The sequence below is a fragment of the Pristis pectinata genome, chromosome 10 (assembly GCF_009764475.1).
Source record: "Pristis pectinata isolate sPriPec2 chromosome 10, sPriPec2.1.pri, whole genome shotgun sequence".
In the NCBI taxonomy this organism is placed as follows: Eukaryota; Metazoa; Chordata; class Chondrichthyes; order Rhinopristiformes; family Pristidae; genus Pristis; species Pristis pectinata.
In genome coordinates, this window is record NC_067414.1 from 60,570,444 (window position 1) to 60,595,649 (window position 25,206).

Genomic DNA, 25,206 nt, shown 5'->3' on the forward strand with positions numbered 1-25,206 from the left:
TCCACCAGAGCCTGTACTGTGAAAATAGAATGTGCTGTACCAAGAACAGACTGACTGTCCCCACTTCTACATTCTTCACAAGGGACCTTAGTGGTTTCTGATGTTTTTGTTGTAGATAGGGTGTCTGTACAATCTCAATTCTGATTACTCACTGTCATAGAACTAATTCCCATTCTTTGTTTTTATTGCATTCCATTGCATCCAGCTGTCTCCAAATCTTTCAGTTGTCTTTTCTGGTTTCCCACCCCTGGCAACCTATTTTTATCTGTCATTTTCCTAAAACCCTCGCACACGGAAGCTGTAACTGGGAGATTTAAAAGTCTTTATTCAAAACAGCAGATTTTCTGGAGAGAATCTCAATCTCTTCTGACACAATGTTTTATACCTTTTAAATGCAAAGACAACAATAAATGATTAACTACAGTTTCAATGGCTATAATCACCTACCTAACTGTAACATTTTGAATATAGACAGGTAACTTTGCAGAATTACATATTTATAATGGTAATACATCCCAACTTGCAGAATGTCTTTGAATATTCAAATATTGGTGGCTGGTCTGGAAGCTTCTGAGCACAAACTCCAGAAACCCAAAATCTATCTCTTTTGTTGCAGTGTAGAGGGATGGCTCCCTGAATATACAACTAGGCAGAATATTAAGTGACTAAACAGACCTGTCCTGAACTTCGCATTAAGTGGAGACTGACTGCTAACTAACTAAAGGACAGTAAGCACATTGCCTTCACTGTCTTTATTTGTACAGAAATTAGAAATTAACCCTCTCTGTTACTTATTTTTATATCTTCACTATCCATTATCTTATTAAAAAAATCTCTGTACAATAATCTTAATGAATGTGGCATTTATTTGTGGCATTTCCAAAGAAAAATATAAACTTTGTTATGCTTAAGGACATTTCCTATACTATAACATTCATTGGACTATTTAAACTTTCAAGATGTTTTATGTAAAAGTTTACTTACTTAATTTTTAAAATATGTGCCAAAGCTTGAAGTTGTGTTGTATGTTAACTCGCATCTTTGTCTTGATTATCTTCAGGTCCTGGTTTTATTTCAGTGTGAAGGGAGGAATTCCGAGTAAAGTCATTAAAATCAATATCATGAATATGAATAAACAAAGCAAATTATACTCCCAAGGAATGGCACCATTTGTTAGGACCTTGCCTGGAAGACCACGTTGGGAACGTATTCGAGATAGACCAACTTATGAGGTATGGAAACTGAAATTAGAGATTTTGCATGAATCTGTTTTCAAGTAAGAGCAGGCCTATCGTGATTAAGTTTAAACTGGTGAATTCTCTATTTTTTTTCAGTTAAAGTGAACAACTAGTTAAAGTGAGATTCTACTTGAATAACCATAGTTAAAAGGCACACACAAAAACAATGTTTTATTCCATAAGATATAGGAGCAGAATTAGGCTATTCAGCTCATCGAGTTTGCTCCACCATTCAATCATGGCTGACTTTTTTTTTCAACCCCATTCTCTTGCCTTCTCCCCGTAACCCTTAACCCCCTTATCAATCAAGAACAGTCCTCTGTGGCAACGAAATTCACAGATTCACCACCCTCTGGCTGAAGAAATAAGAAACTCATCTCAGTTCTGAGGGATGTCCCTTTATTTTGAGGCTGTGCTCTTGGATCCTAGACTCTCCTACTAATGGAAACATCCTCTATCCAGGACTTAAAGTATTCGGTAGGTTTCAATGAGCTCCCCCCTTATTCTTCTGAACTCCACTGAGTACAGTCCCAGAGCCATTAAATGCTCCTCATACGTTAAGCCTTTCATTCCTGGGATTATTCTTGTAAAACTCTCTGGACCCTCTCCAGGGCCAGCATATCTTTCCTTAGATACAGGGCCCAAAATTGCTCACGATATTCCAAATGCGGTCTGACCAACTCTTCATAAAGCCTCAGTTTTTGTAGTTAGTAACATCTGAAATCACCTGCACTGATGAGTGGAGAGTGATGGTTCCACACAATTTCCCATCTGTTATAGTTTTGTGGAATTAAAGGGTGTTCATCTATTATTATTGAAGATTTGAAATTCAGCTGCTTATTTTGATAAGTAATCAGTGTTGAGGCAATATTTAAAACAAAAATCCAAATCACATAAACTGCATTTATTTTCATACAGCAAGTGAGCTCCTAACTTGCACTGATAACTTAAGCTTACCATGCACAGAAGGTGATAAGTATGCTGACCACAGACATAACATGCACATGTTTCAAAAGTAGAAAGAAAATAAGTAAGTGTTTAAATTTGGAAGAAAATTGTTCAGTACTGATTGTTCTCTACAGCTCAGACAAAATTGGAAAATTCACTGCTGCTTTGTAATTCTAAAATATTCCATGTTTTAACAGATGCCATAAGGATTTTTGAGTTTATGTTTAACTTGGAGGGTACACCTTGATTTAATATGCTGCCGTGCTAATCAGTTTAACTCAGTTATTCCCCTGAAGAAGGGGTAACAATGATCAACATTGTAAAGCGTCTTTAAAGCAATAAAACATCTCAAGGTGCTTCATAACATTATCAAATAAAATTTGCCATGCTGTCAGATAAAAAAGTTGGTTGGCAAGTCAGGGGAATATCTTGGAGGAAAGAGTTGACAATGTGAACAAGCTTATTGAAACAATTCCAGAACTTAGACCTTGACAATCGCAGGTACTCTGTCAGCAGTGAAGTAATTAAACCTAAAGTATGAAGGATGTCAGAATGGGAGAAGTGCAGAGATCTGGAGGTTACTGGGCTGGTGGAGGATTTGGAGATGGGGTTGTGATCTCATGTGGAATTTGAAAATAAGGATGAGAATTTTAAATCTGAGGTATTCAACTTGGCAGCAAGTAGGTCATCGACCACATGGGAGGTTATATGCTTGGATGGGGTAAGAGAACGGATAACTTAAGGCTGGTGGATTGAAGCCATCCATTGGTGCCTCAGAATAGTCAAGCTTGTGACCTAGGCATGGTTTCAGCAACAGATGAGCTGAGGCAGGAGTGAAGTTAGTATTACAGAGGTGGAAGTGGATGGTCTTGATGAATTGAGAGGTAGCATATCTATGAGAAATAGTAAGTGGCCCAGGGTAAATCACAGACGTAACAGTGAAGCAACAGGAGAGAAAACATTGCAGGAAATTCATTGGCTGCTCCTGAATAGATGGGAATAGACCCAGCTGTGCACTGAGGAGGGGCATTGGAGAAATATGCTGAAACTTGCCAAAGGCTGGAGAAAGCCCAAGATGGACAAGGATTAATCGAATACTACAGTCAGTAATGTACAATGTTGTTTGTGATATTTAGTACTGTTTGGAGGGAGAATAACAACCTCATCAGTTTGTGGGGTAATGTGCATAGTTTGAATTTTTTTTTCTTTTTTTTCTCTCTCCTTAAGCCTCATTTGTGAGAATGAGATTGTTGAGATTCTGAACATCTTTGTAGATGTTTATCTAAAAGCTCTGACAAAACAATTTTCCTTTTTTGTTATATATAATTCACCAGAATGAGTCTCACATATATACTGTAAATTTGAGAACCAAATTTAATGCACCTGAATTAACCAAAGCAATCACAATTGGTTAGACTTTCTTGAAACTTTCAGATTAATTTCATTCTACCCTGTACTTTGATTTAAATGCCAGCTGGTAGAAGCATTGAGAGGCTTGGATAACAAAGCACCTGGGATCTTTGTGAAACCAGGGACCACTAATGTTTCTTCTGAGCCAGTGTGATTTAAGCAATGAGTTAAAAATAATCAAAGTGTTGTCAAGAAGGGTGAATTCAACCTAAAATACGTGCAGAAAGAAATAATTAGAGGGAAAGAAGACTTGTGTGAGAGACAGCAAGGAAGAAAGTTTGAAATGTGTCCTTTTAAAATGTCCAACGATTTAGTGCCTGAAGGAAAGAAGCAATCTATTACTCATTTTCAAATTTGGTGTTAATGCCAGTCAGTAAAAATTGCCCTCCCTTTGTAATTTTAATTGCTGAGAAGTTGATGAGTAACTGGGACAGTTTAATGCAACTTAAATCAGAAAATATAGAGATATTCAGCAAGTTAGGAAAAATCTGTAAAGGGGTAAATGGAGTTATCTTTTCAGCATAAACTCTAACTTGTTTTTTAATGCTTCTTCAAGAAGAGTTAATCTTTTCTAATTTAGTTTATACATTTGAAGTACAGTATCTTTGCCTGATTTTTTATTATTTTATACTTAATCAAATCCAAGACTAGAGCTGCAAAGAAGAGCAGTGAATAAATTTGTGCTAGCTCACGACTGATTAAATGTTATGATGGATGTCGCTAATATTTCCTTCCATCAACTTGTTTCTCCTTGATATGCATATTGGATGCTTGAATTGGTGCTTCCTGCCTACAGAATGCCGCTGTTTATTACTACTTCTTGTCACTTTCTTTCAATTCAGATGGTGGAAAACCAGTTTATTCTCTCTTTCATGCATCGCTTTCTTGAATACCGTGGAGCAACTACCTACTTTGCATTTTGTTTTCCATTCACATATGCTGAATGTCAGGAGATGTTGATGCAACTGGATGAAAGGTTTGAATATTGTAAACGGCTGACTTTAAGCAGGTACTGTGCAATCTTGGAGCTTCAACAGATAACACCTTGTGCAATTATTCTTTCAAAGGATTTCCATGAAAACATAATTATTCTGTTGGAAGATCATTTGCATACTAATAATTGAATGTGTTAATACTATTTGGATTTGATGAGTAGGAGTAAACTATTGCCTCTCAGTTTTAGGAACTTGCCTTCTACTAATTCATGCCCAAGTTGTCTGTAAGACTGCACAGAAACCAAATTTATATCTAGGAACTGGGGAAGCTTTCACAAGTTTGAATAAATCAGCAGTTAAATCTAATTTTATATTTTTTAAATAAAAACTCAGTTCCAGTAAATAGCTAAGACTTGTCAGTTCTGAGATGAGCAGGAAAGAGTGACAGAGTTTTGCTCAGTCATGCTTTGTGATTTTAACTTGTTGGTACCTTTTGCCTCAAATTGAAAATGATTTTTTTCACAATTTAGACAAAAGGTCCAACCAGGATCAATATTCTTTCCCTTCTGTCGAGTAAATTTTGTTTCCTTATTATTTCTCTTAGTCTTGCCTATCCATGTTGATCTAGGCTCAGTGATAACGTTTCTATCTAAGGCAGAAGCTTGCAGAGTCAAGTCCCTCTCGAGTGATTTTAGTGCACAATCCAGGCTGACACCAGTGAAGTACAGAGGACGTGTGGCAAGGTCTGAGGTTTTTTTGGATGAGAGGTTAAACTTGGTGCTGTCAGGTTATGACCAAACGAGTGGACCACTATTTCATTGCTGTTTGTGGGCTTTTGCTGTGTTACCCCAGTTAAAATTAATTTATTGCATTTCAAAAGTAAAAATTAGCTGTTAAAGTACTTTAGGATGTTCTTAGATTGTAAAAGTTTGTCGAAACTAGTTACCCTAATTAGGTGCTGGCAGTTATTCCTGCTAATAGACAAAATGTTTCTCCTTCACATTGCTTCATATAATTGGGGTTTTCAGCAACATGGAGCTTGCTGACTTTTTTTTTACTTGGTATCAAAATCAAGGCAAATGATTCCAAATAAAGAATGCATTACAAATGTAGATTTGCTCAAGTGGGATAAATGACTGAGTTAAGCAATGAATTAATATACAAAATAAAAGTTGCAAGTCCAAGACATGCTGGATATCAGAAACTTGCATAGCTGATGATCACTGTATGATCATTGAACCTTGTGGTGGAATTGTACTCTGAAGTGAGCATCTGGATGATTTCACAACTGGCCTGCAGTTTTACACCACGAAGGGTCAGCATACAAGCAACAACCCCATTCAATTGTTGTTCTTGCCACACGCATTAGCTCTGTACTTCTGGGAAAAATAAGTGCAAGCAAGCAGGGACTGTTATGGAGCAAATCAAGGCAGCAGCCTAAGTCCAGAATGATGCAGCTCATAGGGGAAGTGACAATGACTGATGTGAAAAATGCCTGTGGCTCAGCAGAAGATTTTCTTGTATAAAGTAAGTGTCCTGGCCTCTGTCCATTGATAACCCTGTTAAATAATGCAAAAAAAATTAGTACATTAATGTTATGCATCTTTCCCCAAGCCTTTATCTTTTAAAACTCATGTAAATTGCAAAAGCAATTTGGACACCTCAGATTATTAGAATTACTGTTGATAATTTTTTTTAAGTAAGGAGGAAGTTTTATATTCATGTTAAGTCATAAAGGGTTCCGAGCAGGATCCTGGTACAAGCAAGATGAATAAAGAAGCAGAATCACTTCAAATATTGAAAAATTCCAACAAAAGCAACTAAACATTTAGCCATTTATCAGTTTAAAAACTTCCAAACTTTTATTATGTAATAATCTTCACCAAAGGTATTGGGAGTGATTTTGTGGAAAGGGCAGACACGTGTTGCATTTTATAAATGATCGTATAATCTCACTGACTGGCAGAAGGTGTTCCTAAGCTAAAGCGGCCAACCTCTGTTCCTGTGGTCATAAGCGAAATGCCAGTTTGTAACCTTTTGCGCCACCAGTTTCTCTTTGTGTTTGACTCTTAATGGTATTTCATGTGCTGATGTCAGCATTGTGTTTCAGGGCTGCCACAGGCTGCAGGCCAGAATTTGAAGTTCTCCTTAATCTCTCCAATGGAGTCTCTTTATCCCCTTCTCTGTAAATTAAAAAGTAATTTGAATTGACCTTTGTACTACCTTTTTGCCTCCTTTTGACTTTCTGTGCACCTTTTATATTGGTTTAATTTTGTGAAGAAATTAACTTGTAATTGGAACAATTTTTTTTCAGCCCTGCTGATACTATTTATTATCACCGTGAGCCTCTGTGTTACTCTCTGGACAATCTACGTGTTGACCTCATCACTATTACTTCATGTCATGGAATGATGGTTGAATGTGAACCAAGACTAGAAAAACTTTTTCCAGACCATTCCACTTCTCGCCCACATCTGTTCTCTGGAAAACAAGTAAGATAGCACACAAGCTCAGTTTACAAAGACTTTGCTTACTCATGCATTTACATATTTAAAAGCTGCTGTAGTATTAGGACATTTAGTGATCTGCACTGATGATATTAATTTTTGGTGAAATATTGCTTTTTATTTACTGATCAGTATATTATAGAGAGTCATTAACTTATCTGACCATTTGAATATGGACGAGGAATTATTAGAACATAGAACATTACAGCACAGTACAGGGCCTTCAGCCCACAATGTTGTGCCGACATTTTATCCTGCTCTAAGATCCATCTAACCATTCCCTCAGAGTTTTTAAAAATGTTCACACACTTTATCTCCCCAGCTCTCTGGAAGGTACCAAGTTTCATTGAAATAAAGAATCAGGTAAAAATTTCAACAGGCTGTTGGTGCCAACCAATGTGTTAAGAGTTTATCATTGATGCAAGCAGTTTTCTGGATCTCACATACCTCAAACTCCTTTCCATCCATCAATGTATTCAATCAAAGGAAGTAGTGCTATTTGTCCTATTGCCTTCAAAGATTTGAACTCCTCCATGAAATTGCCCCTTTACCTCTTTGCAATCCTCTTCCCGCTGAGGAAAACCAATCTTTTAAGAGTTTTTTTTCTTTTATACTTCCTCATGATAGGCAATATTCTAATGAATCTGTGCTGTTCCATCTCTGTTGTCTCCAGCTTATTTGCACTGTGGCCATTGGATCAGTCTCGAGCCAATAGATTCCTTGTCATTGCACTAAATCACATGCTTTGAAACTTGAGCCTGCTTAGCCTTCTTGATGCATGTTCCTTACAAAAAAAACTTATTCAATGCTGAAAAATTTCAATTTACTCAACATCCATGGCATTTTAGAAGAGAGAATTTCAAGTTTCTACTATCCTTTATGTGAAAATTACTTCCTGATTTCAATCCTGAATGATCTAGCCCAAACTTGTAAGATCTTGGCCTCTTGTTCAAAATTTCCTACCATTTGTACAAATGAACATGGCTCACTTATAAGCTGTGAATGGAGGAATTAAAATAGGAGGTCATGAAAAGGCAGAGAGTTGAAAGCTTCCATGGTAGAAGGTACAGAGAAATTATAGAAGCATTGGGGAAACATGGGCATTGTGTGAATGAGAAATTTGAAGAAATTAATGTGCCAAAGATTAGTACTCCAGAAATGCTTAGGACTGAAAGGCAATACATGTTTACCTTGTAACCAACGCCCCATTGATTTAGAAGGTGGCTACAATGCTGATGGATGCCCTGATTTTGACCTTGTAGAATTCCCTATACTTTGGAATTTGATCTTGTTGCTCAGTAAATAACTGTCCATTCAAAAGAGATGGGATGATATTGAAGAGAACTATAGGTCAGTTTGAAACAGTAGTAGAGAAAATAGTACAGTATATTTGGCAAGTTGTAACAAATCTTAAATTATTGCTTGATTGGATTTACGAAAGTGAAATCATGTTTGAAATGCTAATAATTATTTAAGCTTGCAGCCCAACAGGCTAGATAAGGGAAAACCTCCAGTGGAAGGAGTTTTCAAAATCATTTGGGAAGGTGCCATGTAAGAATTTGGGCTTAATGGATAGAATTCAGATACTAGTTTGGAAGGAGGACTGGTTAATGGTTTAAAAATAAACTATAATAAATGGATTATGGCATTTTATAACCACTATGGTGCATGTTTAGACCTTGGTTATTTAGAGTCAATTTTGAGTAAACAAGATGAGAGAATGGAAAGAAGTTGGGGAAAAATATAGGATTGAATGGGTATGATTAAGAAAATGCATTACAATGTGAGAAATGAGACTTTGGTAGGAAAATTAGAAGAAAAATTTTATAAATTGGAAGATTGAGAATTATTGCAGATTATAGGGATTTTGTGTCCTGGGACATATCACTGTCAATATGCAAGTACAGCAAGCAACTAGAAAGGCTAATGGTATCTTAGCCTTCATTCCAAATGCATTGGAATATAAAGAAACCTTGGTTCAATTAGATATGGCCTTGGTGAGACCATACCTGGAGTACTATGTATGGTTTTGGTTTTGTTACCAAAGGATGAATGCAACACAGGTAATTGGGTACAGGCGAGTGCTGTTCAAAATGTTTCATCCCCCCCCCCCCCCCCCCCCCCACCGCCCATATTTGTTTTGTATTTTTAAAGTATTTTCATTGAAAAATATTTATGATTCCTTTTACTTTACCCAGGGTAGAAAACAAAATCTCTCTTAGCCAGTCCCCAAAAGTGGTGTACGTTGGGTATTAATGATTAACGTTCAGAATTCGCAGTGCTGTAACCTGGAATGTGTTAATAAGTAATCAGATGCTGTTCTGGGGTTAATTTATATTTATAGTCAGCTATTATTGCTTCAAATTATTTGCATCTGGAACATATTTGATGAATTGAAAAATAATGCAAAGTGATTATATTTTCTGTTTTAGGTATTTTTCCTCAGCAGTCGCGTGCATCCTGGTGAAACTCCCTCCAGTTTTGTTTTCAATGGTTTTCTGGAGTTTATTTTGCGAGCTGATGATCTTCGTGCTCAGATGTTGAGACGAATGTTTGTTTTTAAACTTGTACCCATGTTGAATCCGGATGGTGTGGTGAGGGGACACTATCGGTAAGCTTGTAAATATTCAACTGCTACAGCATTAAGGCAGTCTGGAAACTGCTCTGAGATATATAAATATTTGTTTCCTATAATTGTGTCAGCTAGTCCTGTAGTATATTTGGAAGAGACTTGAATTAACAATTTAATAGTGTCAAATTCTTTTTAAAATCTGACATGCTTTGTATTTGCCAGGACTGATTCTAGAGGTGTGAATCTGAACCGGTTGTACATGAATCCAGATTTTAATTTGCACCCTTCAATTTATGCGGCACGTGCAGTCATCCTCTATCACCATGTCAACAATCGTGTGCCTTCAGACAATTCTGAATTGAGAATGTTCTCTTCATTGTTATCCAATGGTCCCTTATCTACAAAGGACTTGAATCATTCCATCAATAACACTTCAATTTCCTCTGAGACCTCACTGTCAGAATTGGAAAAAAGCAAAAATTTAAAAAATGTTGCAAATGGTGAAATAGACAGCCTCATTCCCTGTAAAGACCATGACCAATTAGATTCATTAAATCAGAGCAAAAACAACGATAGGCAGCTGTTTCCAGAATCACGCAATGGGAAAATTGATTCTTCAAATGGTGATGGTACACTCGGTGAGAAAGCAAGTGATACTTCTGACTCTTCAGAAAACACAGAGCACATTCCTCCTCACGAGAGTGGGATTGCCTACTATGTGGACTTGCATGGACATGCTTCAAAGCGTGGCTGTTTTATGTATGGAAATTGTCTTCCATCTGAAAATAACCAGGTTAGTATCCATTGTCTGTTGTTGAACATTGTATGCATGAGCTAACAGTAATTTTATTTGATTCTTTTTAAATACTGGGTTTCCCTGATGGAGTCATTTTTGCTTTGATCACGAATATAGGGAATGAATTCCATATCCTCAACACTAAAAAGAAGATTTTTATTGTTATTCTTTAACATTGGCTTTTGTATCTTTGACTCTTCATTCCAGAAATCTTAACTATTTTGAGGAGACTGTCTCATCTCATTCTTCATAATTCTAAGCACTCAAACTGTAATCTTAGATTCAGGAGGACAACAAACACTAGACAGAGACACAAGACATTCTGAGTACTGTAAACAAAACTTTGTATAGTATCAGCATTACCACATTTTAAAAATCTTTTATTCCTCCATTTGCTTTTTTTCTATTTTTTGCCTGTCCTGAATTGCACATGAAAAGTCGATGATACCTTCCATCACTTTGGTGATTAACAGTATAGTGACTGGGCAGTAACTTGTCAGACCGAATGCCAGTGTTGTAAATATCCTGGAACGGCTTGGCTAAAGGTATAACGTGTTCTGGAGCACATTTCTTCAATACTACAGCTGGGACCTTGTTCAGTCCAATAGCCTTTGGTATATTTAGGGATCTCAGCCATTTCTTTTTGGGGATGGTACACATTGCAACCATGGTAGAAGAATTTTAATGACCTTACAAATCTGTTACACTATCTTAAGTCTCCAGTGAACTAATAACACAGAATTCTTGAGGTACACTCAAAAGGTAGAAACCTAATTCCCTTCAGAATGTATTGGTTTATTATTGTCACATGACACCATTCCACTAAGCTCTCTATCTCCTTCCTGTACTCTGACTCATCACTGTTGGAGATACGGCCTACATCGGTGATATCATCTGCAAACTTGTAGATGGAGTTAGAGCAGAATCTGGCCATACAGTCGTGAGTGTATAGGGAGTAGAGGGCTGAGGACGCAGCCTTGTGGGGCGCCAGTGTTGAGAATAATTGTGCTGGAGGTATTGCTGCCTATCCTCACCGATTAACCCTTACTCCCACTGAAAAAAAAATCACATAGTGCCAACCCTTTGCAGACCTGTACCCTAAAGGAATGTCGGCTCTGCCTTCAGTACTATAATTCCAAGCAAATTCATCTCCAAACCCCTAGAACTGTGACTCAACACCTCCCTTTGCAACTGGATCCTTGACATCCTGTCCAATAGACCACAATCAGTAAGGATAAGCAGCAAACACCTCCACCATGATTCCCACAAGGCTGTGTCCTCAGCCCCCTACTCTACTCCCTATACATCTTCAAGACTGCGTGGCAGGATTCTGCTGTAACTCCATCTACATGTTTGCAGGTGACACCACTGTAGTGGGCCGAATCTCAAATAACGATGAGTTGGAGTACCGAAAAGAAATAGAGGGCCTTGTGGCATGGCGTCATGACAACAACTTTTCCCTCGATATCAGCAAAACAAAAGAACTGGTCATTGACTTCAGGAAGGGGGGCAGTGCACATGCTTCTGTTTATACCAACGGTGCTGAGGTCAAGAGGGTTGAAAGCTTCAAGTTCCTAGAAGTGAACATCACCAATAGCCTGTCCTGGTCCAACCACATTGACGCCATGACCAAGAAAGCTCACCAGCACCTCTACTTTCCTCAGGAGACTAAAAAATTGTCCCCTTTGACCCTCATCAACTTTTGTTGATGCACCATAGGAAGCATCCTATCCGGATGCATCATGGCTTGATATGGCAACTGCTCTGCCCGAGACCACAAGAAACTGCAGAGTTGTGGACACTGCTCAGCACATCACGGAAACCAGCCTCCCGTCCATGGACTCTGTCTACTCACTGCTGCAGTAAAGCACCCAACAGAATCAAAGACCCCACCCTGGACATTCTCTCTTCTCCCCCTCCCATTGGGCAGAAGATGCAAAAGCCTGAAAGCACGTACCACCAGGCTCAAGGACAGCTTCTATCTTGCTGTTATAAGTCTATTGAATGATCACCTAGTATGATTTAGATTCTTGACCTCACAATCTTCCTCATTATGGCCTTGCACCTTAGTGTCTGCCTTCACTGCGCTTTCTCTGTAAGTGTAACACTTTATTCTGCATTCTGTTGTTATTGTCTCCTATACTACCTCAATGCACTGTTGTAATGAAATGATCTGCATGGATGGCATGCAAAACAAAGTTTTTCACTGTACCTCGGTTCATGTGACAATAATAAACAATTTACCATCCCAGATGTCTCTAAATAATTAAGATCCCTATTTGGTACCATATGCAAACTTGGACAATGCTTCCTCTCAGCTTTGAATCCAAAGCACTGGAAATGACTGCAAATGGAAGTGAACTATTTCTAATGCCTCTTTAAAACTGCCCAACATGCATGTTGTTGGTGATTATTAATCCAATTTGCTACATTCCTAATTCCATAACTTTAAATTCTGAAATGCCTTGAGATTTTTACCTGCTGCCTATGTACTCAATGGTGCCTGTATTTTCTCTATTTGCCACATCTAATAACATTTCAAGGAATTTTTAGGTTTGTACCCTGTGGTTTGGAGGCTTTTATGATACATGTAAGCAATGATTTAAAAAAAAGTGGACTGAATTTCAAAAGGTATTATTTGATGCCTGAAATTGTTGATCATGTTTTACCCACACCTAATGGATGCAGAGTTTTTACCTTAATGGCCTGAAGCAAACCAAACTCCACATTATCTGAGTGGAAGTAGGGTTTCGAGCTGTGCATTGACGAGCTGTAGTCCTCAAAGGTGCACCTGAAAATTTTGACAGTTGGCTAACGCCTGGCCCCAAATGTAAAGGCTTTATTGGTTATTTGGATGTTTGTGACATTCAGAAACATTTAAAAACTATTATGGAAATTTTGATTTTTAAAACAAGGTTAGCTAAAAAAAAAATTTGAAAATATATAAATAATTAAAGGGATTAAAATAATCAAGAAGAAACGGAGCTTACCTTACCTTTACTTCGTATCTGCAGCCTGACAATCCATAAAGGATGTCATCCCAGAGCTCCTTTAATGTGAAGTTTGGCAGTGAACCAAACGGACAAATTTGGCACAAAAACAAAGAGCTGGAAGTATTCAGTTGGTAAAACAGCATATGTAGAGATACAGTTAACATTTCATGTCCCTTGATCAGAACTAAGAAAAATTACAAATGAAACATGTTTAAAGTTGCTGCTAAATGGGGAGTGATGGGGAATAGAAAATAATTGCTTATGATAAGGTGGAGATCCTAGTGTTAGTGCTAGTTGAGAGAGTGTGCTACAGGCTTGTGAATTGCAGATGGTCTGTCTGGAGTGGTGTGCATAGAGAAAGATGAATGAGAACAGGAGAGAGAAAAACTACGCTGGAATTGCTTTTTTATGATGTATTTGGTGTTCTGAAGCTGCCAGTAATTCTGGGACCTCTGCATTTGACAGCACACTTGTTGAAGTCTTGGGCTTGCTTTCATTTAAACAGATAAATTCTGGCAGTTTCTTTCAGAACTCAGCACTTACTTGCAAAATCCACTCATATATGTTTCTTTAAGGAAATGCATGTCTAAGTGAGAGTAGTTCCTTAATTAAAATAAAATGAACAAGTGTGTAAATATGGTTAGCGACTGTGCAAAGTTTCACCTTGCAAGTTTATTTAGTCAGTGGTGGTAATACTTTTTCCCCCTTGTCTCACCCAGTTTGTTGGCAATCTGTATTTCTGGAGGGATGGTTCAAACTTTAAGGTTGACTCAGCTTCCAGCTCAAACTCTGGCTGCTTGGAGCTGCAACCTGTCAATATGACATGTTAATTATCAAAAGTTACAGCTAGCATTTAAAAAATAGCAAAGAGATATTTAAAAAGGCACCTAGACAATATAGTATGTTGGAATTCCTCTTCTGTGTCCATTGAAAATTGACAAAATAGACAGGGTCCACTGATAAACTTTTTTTTTCTTTAATTTAAACCATATGTCAGTGAATACTGAATTCTCCCTGTTGGCTGTTGAAATTAACAGGGTGTACCAGCAAAGGTTTTCTGTTGGCAGAATATATTACTCTCATTTGACATTGAACAACACAGTGGAGGAGGTGGGAAGTTAGTGGTGGAGTGTTTCTGGCCAGAGACATTTGATGGAATTTAGATGGCTGATTTGCCTTCATTTCCATGCTGCTGGAATCAGATGCTCTTGAAGCTAAGCAAAATGTTTGTGGCAACCAGCAACTGCTTCCTTTGGCCAAAACTCTGCAGGATCATAAATAATCTGGAGAGCATGTGGAACAAAACTCTGTAGAATAGCAGAATATGAACAGTGGTCAGTTTGTTGGGCTTTGACCCTTTAATTGAGCAAATGATTGTTTAAAGTCTTCATTTGGTCTGAGCTCAGCCCCTTACTTGATTGTTGCCACAGAGGTAGTGTCAACAATATCTAAAATTGGTGAGCATCAAGAACTGTTAATTCAATTATTTAATTTAAAGCAAGTGGATGAATTTTATTGCTAATCTATGCTATGGTCCTTTCCACTGGTAGGTTAGAAGCAGAATCCTTTGCTAGTAGCCTGGCCTTTCTCGTCAATCTTGTCTTATGCTCTCGCTTTTTAATTTTCTCCACATCCTTAATTTGTACAGAGATCTTTGCAAAAATATATTATACTTTATCTCCTTTGAATATTTGATGTATAGACACAGGAGATTTTTTGTACTGAAACTATTTTGTTCATGATTTGTGCAGGTTCCATTTTTTTCAGTGATATGTCACATTGACATATTACTTTGACCTGGAATATTAATAGGCACTACCTTGTTTCAGGAAAGGGGACATATTTCTAGTGACTCAGATAGCCTAAACATGTTTATATTGTCAAGTTAGAGGTGCAGAGGCTGAACAGTGATGTTTGTGAGTGACACCTTGTGTTTGCAGCTATGGGTGCTTCATTTGATACTGGAAGCAAGGAGATCTCTCCCATCTTTTATTGAAAAACTGCTCCCACTCAAGACCAGAGAATCTAGTAGAGATTGGCTTCAATTCCAAAAACGGATTGAAAAATCCTTTATTTAAGAAAATTAAATGATTTTTCAATTACCTGGTTCAGGCTATAAAACTTATTGTCACTGCAATAAAGTCTCAGACTTTAGCCAAGTTACTAAGAATACAACATCATTGAACTTTTCTGCTCTTCTGTCTTATCTACTAGTCCCCATTGTTTTGCACTTTCCCATGCAACCACCAGAGGTGCGATACCTGTCTGTACGCCCCTTCCCTTTCCACCATCCAAGGACATAAACAGTCTTTCCAGGTAAGGTAGTAATTAATTTTCTCTTCTTCCAATCTAGTGGAGTGTAATTAGTATTCACAATGTGGCCTCCTCTTCATTGGGTAAACCAAATGCAAATGTGTGATTTCTTTGTGGAGTACCTGTGCTCAGTCCACAAGAGTGATCCTGAGCTTCCACCTGCCTGCCTCTTCAGTTCACCATCCCCTTCCACTCTAACCTCTCTGTGGTCTCCTGCATTGTTACAACAAGGTTTAACGTAGGCTCGAGGAACAACTCATCTTTCATCTGGGCATGCTGCAGCTTGCAGGAATTGATATTAAATTCTCCAGCTTGAGATGCATTTCCTTCTTTCTGTTTGTATCAGGACTGGCCATTTTGGCCCGCCATCCCTTTTTCCTTTTTCTTTCATGAGTAAAGTCTGGCCTGCCGTGCATGTCCTAATAAGCCAGACGCTACAACATCAGCAACACATCATATAAAGGAGCTTAACTGCCTCTTAACTACCACATTATTTCACATTATCAGAGAAATTCCCTTTGTTCCACCATTGCCCAAACTCCCTCACATCCTCTGCCACCTAGACTAACCAGTTTCTCTATTTCTCAGCCCTGATGAAGGGTCCCAGACATGAACTATTAATTGCAATTCTTTCCAAAGATGTTGCCTAACATTGAGATTTTCTGGCATTTTCTGTTTTTTCTTCAGATTTCCAGCATCTTCAGCTTTATTGATTTTTGTTTTTTTGGAATGAATAATGTAAAAAGCTGGAAAGGAAATGGCCAATGTTATAGCAATGAGAGTGGTGTCATTCAAATCAACCAGAAACTCAATTTATACATGTCTCCTTTTTAAGTGAAGCCACACAACCGAAATCTTGATGGCAATATTGCTTTTCCTATAATGTCTGGGCATTTTATTCACTGGAGAAATAGCTTTCCAAAGCTGATTAGTAGACGTTTATTTCACTTTCATAGCCCTCCAAATCCTCCAAAGCTGGCATAAATCCAGTTGCTGGTTACTGCATCACTTTGGGAGACAAATTATGGATAGGACTAACTTTTGAGTATGACATTCTTTGTCATCAACTATGGCATCGACACAGACTCCCAGCCAATCCAAGTAAATAGTATCTGGATGTGAAATGGATGAGGAACAGCTTGAAATTTTGATTGTTTAACTTCAAGATTTCTATTGTCTTTCGAATGTTTCAAGCTTCAACCTGCTTACACATCTTAAATAATATATACACTGTCTCTTTCAGATACTATAGGATGAGCTTTATTATAAATGTCAGTCATAGAGTCAAACAGCATGAAAACAGATCATTCGGCCCACCACATTCACACCAACCAGTGGGCACCCAGCTAGATTATTCCCATCTTCTAGCATTTCTGGCATAGCCTTTGATTTCTAGGCAATTCAAGTGTTCATTTAAATGCCTCTTAAATGCTGTCAGCGACTCTGCTTCCACCAATCTTTCTGGCAGTGCTTTCCAGGTACTCGCCACTATCTGGGTGAAAAGGGTCTCCCTCAGATCTCCTCTAAATCTATTATCCCATGCCCTAAATCTATGTCCTCTATTTTTATTCACCTCTGAGAGGGGGAAAAGATTCCTGCAGTCTAACCTATCTGTATCCCTCATAATTTTATATACTTCAACCATATCTCTTCATAATCTCCTTTGCTCTAGGGAAAACTTAGCCTCTCCAGTCTCTCCTCATAACTAAAACACTTCATCCCAGGCAACATCCTGATGAATCTCCTCTGCACCCACTCCTGCACTAACACATCTTTCCTATAGTGCAGTGACCAGGACTTCAGCTGAGGTCTGACCAATGTTTTATAAAGCTGGAGCATAAGCTTCCTCTTCTATATTTAATGTCCCAACTAATGAAGGCCTGTGCCCCATATGCCTACTTAACCATGTTATTTACCTGCGCTGCCACCTTCAGGGATCTTTGAACTTGCGCACCAAGGTCCCTCTGTTCCTCAGTACTCCCTCTACCCATGGTGTATGTCCTTGCTACATTAGTACTCTCAAAATGTATCATTTCACATTCATTGGAATTAAGCTCCATCTCCATTTCTCAGCCCATTTCACCAACACATCAGTACCACCCTTTAGCCTAAGATTACCCTTCACACTCCATAATCTTCGTGTCATCTGTGAACTTGCTGTTCATGCCAGCTACATCCATATCCAAATCATTCACATATATTACAAACAACAGGGGTCCCAGCACCAATCCCTGTGGAACACCACTAGTCTCAGGCATCCAATCACAAAAACAACCCTTTACTATCACCCTCTGTCCCCTTTTGCCAAGCCAATTTTGGATCCAGATTGCCAACTTGCCCTGGATCCCACGGGACCTAACCTTTTGGACCAATCTCCATGTGGGACCTTGTCAAAGGCCTTAATGAAGCCCATGTAAACCACATCTACTCCACTGCCCTCGTTAATATATTTTTTTACCTCCTCAAAAAATTCAATCAGATTGGTCATACAAGATCTGTTCTTGACAAAGTCATTCCAGCTATCTCTGATTAGTCCCTGCCTTTTTAAGAACTTTTTCCAATAACTTGCCTGCTACTGATTTTAGGCTCACAGGTGTGTAATTGCCAGGCTTTTCTCTGCTGCTGTTCTTGAAAAGGAGGATCACATTTGCTGTCTTCTCCAGTCATCTGCTACTTGCTTGTGGCCAGTAAAGTTGAAAAAGTCTCAGCCAGAGCTCTGGCAATCTCTTCCCTTGCCTCCCATAGTTGCCTGGGATAAATCTTGCTGGGCCCTGGGGACCTATCCACCTTTAAGCCCATCAGGGCAATGAGTACCTCCTCTTTATTTATTGAGATTCGCCTTGCCCTTCACTGAGTTCTCCAACTACAAAGTCAGTTTCCTTTGTGAATAAAGATTAAAAAGTATTCATTTAGGATCTCACCTACACCTTCCGGCTCAATGCATAGATTGCCCCTGCTGTTCCTCATGGGCCCTACTCTTTTCTCTGGTTATTCTTTTGTCCGTGATATACTTGTAAAATGCTATAATCCTGTTTTCCAGCAATATGTCATTACTCCTCTTTGCCTTTTTAATTGCCTTTTTAAGCATCTCCCTACACTTTTTATAGTCTTGACAGGCCTCCCCCACCTTTCATACTCTATACCTACTATATGCTTCCTTTTTTATTTCTATCCAGCCCTCAATATTCCTCATCATCCAGAGTTCCCTGTACAAGTTGCCCTTAGTTTTTACCTTTACAGAAACATGATGGCCCTGAACTCTTGTTATTTTTCCTTTGAATGCTTGCCACTGTGCAGATGTGGACCTATCTGCATGTAGATGCCAGGTCTTGTCTTATTTTGATGAAATTGGCCTTTCCCCAATCTCAGACCTCTATTCCTGGCCTTATCTTTTTCCACAAACTCTTGAAATATACAGAGTTAGACCCACTATCTCCAAAATGTTTCCGGAATGACATTTTCTCCACCTGACTGGCTACATTCCCCAAGACAAGGTTCAGTAATCCTCCCTCCCTTGTTGGTCTATCTACATACTGTCAAAAAGCTCTCCTGGACACATCTCAAAAATTCTGCCTCCTCTGAGCCTTTTATACTAAGGTAATTCCAGTTAATAATCCCAAAGTACTATAACCCTATTTTTATCACATCTCTCTGCTACTTACCGACTAATCTGTTCTTCCATCTTCTGCTGACTGTTAGTTGGTCTGTAAAACACCCCCTGTAACAACACGACCCTTTTTTGTTCTCAGTTTCTCATTTGAGGAGCCTTCTGGGATATGCATTCCTTGAAGTAATGCATTCCTTGATTAACAGTGCAATGCCATCTCCTCTTTTATATCTACCTCTGTCTCATCTGAAAATTCTGTACCCCGAGATGTTGAATTGCCAGTCCTGCCCATCTTTCAATCATGTCTCAGTGATGGCAACAATATCATAGTCCCACAGGTTCAAGTTTTGAGTTCATCTCAGTTAGACTTGCATTAAAATAAATGCAATTTAGATTTGTATTCCCCTCACATGCATTTACCCTCGTGCTCTGCCTACTTGACATTAACTTTTTCTCCTCCCTCCCCTTCAGTATGCCCTGCAGCCACTACCGAAACATCCTTGACCCTAGCCCCAGGGAGACAACATATCATCCTGGAGTCTTATTTTTGGCTACAGAAACACCTAGCTTCTCCCCCTAATGATCGAGTCCCCTAAGACTGTCACTCTCCTAGTCTTAACTTCCCTTTCTATGCAGCAATGCCCTCCATGGGCTGTTGCTGCTGTTTTCCTCTGGGAGGCCAGCTCCCCAACAGTGTCCAATATGGTATACCAGTTTTGAGAGGCAAATGACCACAGGCATTTCCTGCCCTACCTGTATGGTTGTACTGCCCTTCCTGGCGGTTAGCAATTTCCTCTCTTTCTATGCCTGTGGCATGAGCAACTCGCTAAATGTACTATCTACCACATTTTCTGCATTCCAGATGCTCCATAACTCCATAGTATTTTCATTTGGCAGAACTCTCAGCAAAAGTTCTGTATCTGAATGCTTTTATTTCAATAATTTCATTTACTTGTGTCCTTCTCGCTCTGCTGTCATAAAAAATTTAAAATTCTATTTTGATAATTACATTGTTTTTGTTGTCTCCACAGGTAGAGAATATGTTGTTTCCAAAACTGATATCCATGAATTCGGCTCACTTTGATTTTGCGGCTTGTAATTTTTCCGAGAGAAACATGTATGCCAAAGATAAAAGGGACGGACAGTCTAAAGAGGGAAGTGGCAGAGTGGCAATTTACAAAGCCACAGGAATTATTCACAGGTGATAGAATGTTTAATGTAGCTCATAACTTGGAATGGATAAAAATATTCTTTGGATATGCTTAAAACCTTGATGCAAACTTGTCATGCTCAGTTCAATGGGTTAGTTTATTAGTAGCTTGTTTACTCACACAATTTTGGATTGGAAACTTAAGTTTGGCATAGTTTATATTGTATGGCTGAAAGCATTTAATCCTTCAAATTTGAAGGTAGAGTTTTTTAAAAAGTTACATTTATTCCAATTACTCTTGTTCAAAGTGAGTACATTTTCTTCAAATGCGGTGTTTCAGCAAACATTAGAATTGTTAGATTTTCTAAAGCTTGTACTTTCAAACCTGATAATACTGTTATCTAGCCTGTGAATTAGACACAATGAAACACAAAGAGAAATTGATATATTAAACAATAAAACATCCTGTGTTCTCTTTATTTGGGAAAAAATCTGAAATCCACTCTTAATTGAAAGTCAATTATTTTGTACAAGTTTTTTGTAATAGACTGCATTTGAAAACTTTACCATGATTACTGTGCTCTTAAAGGTTAGCTACTTGGAATTTTGTCACTTTCATTCAAAGGAAGATTACGCTACTGCTCCAGATGTGAAAACTCAATGTTCTTAAATTGATTTCTAATCATGGTGTAGCCTTCGTATTGTGGTCAGCATAAGCTTATCCAGATTGTTGTAATACACGGCTGCTGCTCAGAATATTATTTTTCTTTTTAAGACTTTGTTATTTGGTTCTGATAGATGGTTCTTGGATGATAGACAGAAGACTGATTGTACTGTATTGTCTGAAAGAAATTGAATAATTCGTAGTGCTTTTCTTTCTTGTCATCTTAACCACTTAATTGAATATTAATCTTGTGAGAGAATGTTTTCATAATGTTTGATTTTTTTTTTGAATTTTTGTTTTCTATTTGGCAGCTATACGTTGGAATGCAATTACAATACAGGCCGTTACGTGAATCCAGTCCCTCCTGCATGCCATGACAATGGACGAGCAACTCCACCACCAGCACCTACCTTTCCGCCTAAATACACTGTAGAAGTCTTTGAGCAAGTATGTGAAGTGACACGTTTACAATGTGTTCCTTAAGCATTCACAGGTTTATGATTTTTGGAATATTGCAGTTGAAGTTGTGCTTCAGACAGCCTTTAAGATAACATTTAAATTTGTTAGTTATGTTCAGTACAGACAACATAACATCACTGATAGTTTTTTCTTTTTGGTCATGGATAAGTAAACGGCCAAGATTTTGAGGTCAGCAATGAAAATTGTCCCTCTCCATCCATAACATTTACTAGTTGCCCATAGATTTCATAGACTTTTTGTTTTGCAGGGTTGAGTGGGCAATGAGGTATTTTGAATTCATTTCAAGCACATTGCCTTTACAAGGGAGCTCTGCCACGTGTGAGAAGAGCAGACAACAGTGAAGCTCTTTGATCAATCAGATTAAATAATTTTTGCTGAGGTGCAAGAAGTTTAAACTTGGAAGAATAAATTAGAATATTTAATTTGTTATGAAATTAGGCAACCTGGAACAAGAACTGGGATTAACACAAGTGAAGAAATTGCAGAGAAAATGAAAAAAACACATTTGAGGAAATGAGATTACACACATTACAGGCACAGACACTTTCCTATAATAATGGATTGTCATTGTGAATCCATGATACTTGCACCTGTCTTCAACCCTAATGTTTCCTGGTCTAATTGACAGGAAAACTGTTTAGTTAAGTGTTTAGGCTGACCAAGTGGATTGTAGGCAAGTATTGCAATTCCACAGATGCATGGGGATTTTGATACAGTAGTTGTTGGCAAGGTAAGTTCATGCTTAACAAGACATGTTTTAATTTTGTTAGATGCTATCCAATTTGCTTCATAATAAAGGTGAATACTAATTAATAACTAATAATTCACCATTATTAATAATGTGAAATGGCAATAAAATTTTCTTGGCCAAGGTGCATTATACTTTTAGATTATTTTTATAAGTCATTGGCAATTTCTTTGCATTCAATGACATTGTTCTAGTTATGTTTTATATGTTGTCTTGGCAATACCAACCACTTAAAATAGAAGTAGTACAGAAGCTCTCCAACATCGGCATGTTAATGTCTGAAACTATAGAACATTTTATTAGGCTGATTCACTTAGTTGCACAAGGAATGATAATTAAGCCATAACTGAGATGTGGTTGCAGGGTAATTCAATATTCCAAGGCATTTGACTTTAAGATGGGCAAAATGTAAACAAAATGGGTAGCCCTGGCTTAGATATCAGCTTGTAAGATAAATATAGGTGGAGTTCTAAAACAGCAAAGAATAGAAGACAGTTGGTCAGTTGAAAACACTGCTGTAGCTTCTAGCCCTTCCAGTACATTGTCATCTTGGGCTGAAATCAAATGAGGAAATCAGAGTTCAGAGTTTTTCAGATGGAGTGTGATGTTACAATGTATTAGTAAAATTCTTAGCTTTTTGAATCTAGGAGATTGTCATATTACCTGTCTTAAATGGTAGAATACATTTGGTTCATAATCTCAGGTGGAGGTCAGTGATGTGGGCCACAGTTGGAATGGATTATGCAAAACATATTAGTAAAATAGCTTGAAATACAAGTTCATGAAAAGTATTAAATCATTTTCCTGATGGAACTGTCCAGGAAGCAAATAAGTGATAGACTATATTTAAGGAATAGAATTGAATAATATGAGAGAGTTAGTTAATAGTCTATGGTTATTGATCCTCTGGGCTGAGTGACTATGAGAAAATTGAATGTTCAAAGGTTCCAGAAGTATGGAACAGATACATGACTTGGAAAATCTGATCTTACATTTGGCCAGCCATTTGAATGGAATGAGAATTATCCATTTGAAGAGAGTAGGGTAGGAGTGAAGGACTAAAAGGAATTATTTGCTCTTTTGAATAACTTTGTATTTCACTCATTCTCTCAGATAGGGAGAGCTCTAGCCATTGCAGCATTGGATATAGCTGATTGCAATCCTTGGCCAAGAGTTGTTATGTCAGAGTACAGCTGTCTCACAAAACTTCGAGCGTGGATGTTGAAGCATGTTCGGAATATAAGAAGCACAGCAATGTCTAAGAGAAATGGTACAAGGATTTCAAAAGGTTCCAGGTAGGTAACAAAATATTTTGTGATGGCAATTCCTTAACTTTAATGTAACTTACCTGGTTTTCACTATCTGTTCCATTTTCTAAAGCTATTTTTCATCATTAAGGTTTGTGGCGGCCCTAATATATTGGCAGTGATAACATTGAAATAAACATTATATAGTTATGTGCAAAAGGCTATATTTTTATTAAGATGTATTAGCTTTTGCACAGCTGGTTCAGTGGAACTTAAAAAGATCAATCATCAAGTTCCAGATGGCTTATGACTACAAGTTTAAGTTTATCCATGTTCAAGCATATTATGGAAATAGCTGTTCATTTATCTTGAAAGTCATTATTCGGGTTGTCCAATATCTATTCAGCCTAAGACAGTTGAAAACTGCTGATCTATGACTGTTGTTTAAAGGAGTTGAAGAATACTTTACAGAAAAAAATCAATGTGGGTTCTAAATCTAGTTTATTTTTATTACTCTGAACTGGGATCATCCAAGTGCGAAAGGCTTAGAGGAGATGGAATTTTTAAAGTGTGTCCACGCGATTAGAGAAAAGGACCTAATCTTACTGAATGTAGCATAGCAGAGATGTTGGAGAAAAATATTTTGGAGACGACGACCAGAACTCTTAAGTTTTAACGTAGTTATGGAAAAGGATATGGATGGATGGATTGGAAATTAAGGTCCTGAAATGGGAAAAGGCCAAGAGCTATACTGTATCATAATGCAGGTCCTGGCAAAAGTAGTTTTGGGGCAGTTACTTGCAGATAAGTCCACATCTGACTAGTGGGAGCCATTCAAAAGTGAAATAGTGAGGTCTCGGGGGCAATATGGTTCCTTAAGGGTGAAGGATAAGGACAAGTCCAAGGACCTCTGAATATCAAGGGCTATTGTGGAAGAGATACAGAAAAAAAAGGATGTATATAGCATGTACAGAGAACTAAAAACAGGGGAGGCCTGACAGGAGTGTAGAAAGTGTAAGTGATGTACTTAAACAAGAAATGAAGGGAGCAACAGAATATCACTTGCAGACAAGATTAAAGTCCCAAAACATTTTATCTGTATGTTAAAGGAAACAAAGTAACCAAGAAAAGAGTAGATCCCATCAGGGGCCAAAGAGACCATCTGTGTGTGAAGCCAGAGGGTGCAGGTGAGATCTTAAATGAATATTTCTCATCTGTATTCACTAAGGAGAAGGACATTAGAGTTGGAAGATTTGGGGAGGGGAATGGTGAATTCTAGAACAAGTCACCATTTAAAGAGGACATATTAGATGTCTTAGCACATTTAAGGTGGATTAATCCCCAGGGCCTGATAAGATGTATCCCAGGCTGCTGTGGGGTGCAAGGGAGGAGATTGATGGGGCCCTAACAGTTTTTTAAATCTTTGCTAACTAAGGGTAGGGTTCTGGATTGACTGGAAGACAGAAAATGTGGTACTTTTATTGAAGAAGGGCAGTAGGGATAAGCCAGGTACTCACAGGCCAGTGAGTCTAACTTCTTTGGTCAGGAAGCTATTGTGAAGATTACTGAGGGACAGGATTAATATACACTTGGGGAAA

The 25,206-nt window shown here is 38.1% G+C and overlaps 1 protein-coding gene across 4 annotated transcripts in view; it reads left to right on the forward strand.

Moving 5' to 3' along the window:
- Window positions 1–25,206, forward strand: part of agbl5 (AGBL carboxypeptidase 5) — an 89,543-nt gene that overhangs the window by 8,945 nt on the left and 55,392 nt on the right. For 3 of the 4 annotated variants that reach the window (XM_052024874.1, XM_052024875.1, XM_052024876.1), the window contains exons 3-10: window positions 1,061–1,232; window positions 4,439–4,605; window positions 6,846–7,023; window positions 9,471–9,649; window positions 9,833–10,403; window positions 20,351–20,520; window positions 21,445–21,580; window positions 23,475–23,656. In XM_052024874.1, coding sequence (XP_051880834.1) covers window positions 1,061–1,232; window positions 4,439–4,605; window positions 6,846–7,023; window positions 9,471–9,649; window positions 9,833–10,403; window positions 20,351–20,520; window positions 21,445–21,580; window positions 23,475–23,656 — 1,755 coding nt within the window. Of the gene's footprint in view, window positions 1–616; window positions 729–1,060; window positions 1,233–4,438; window positions 4,606–6,845; window positions 7,024–9,470; window positions 9,650–9,832; window positions 10,404–20,350; window positions 20,521–21,444; window positions 21,581–23,474; window positions 23,657–25,206 lie in introns of all 4 variants that reach the window. The other variant, XM_052024877.1, reaches the window with a different exon arrangement.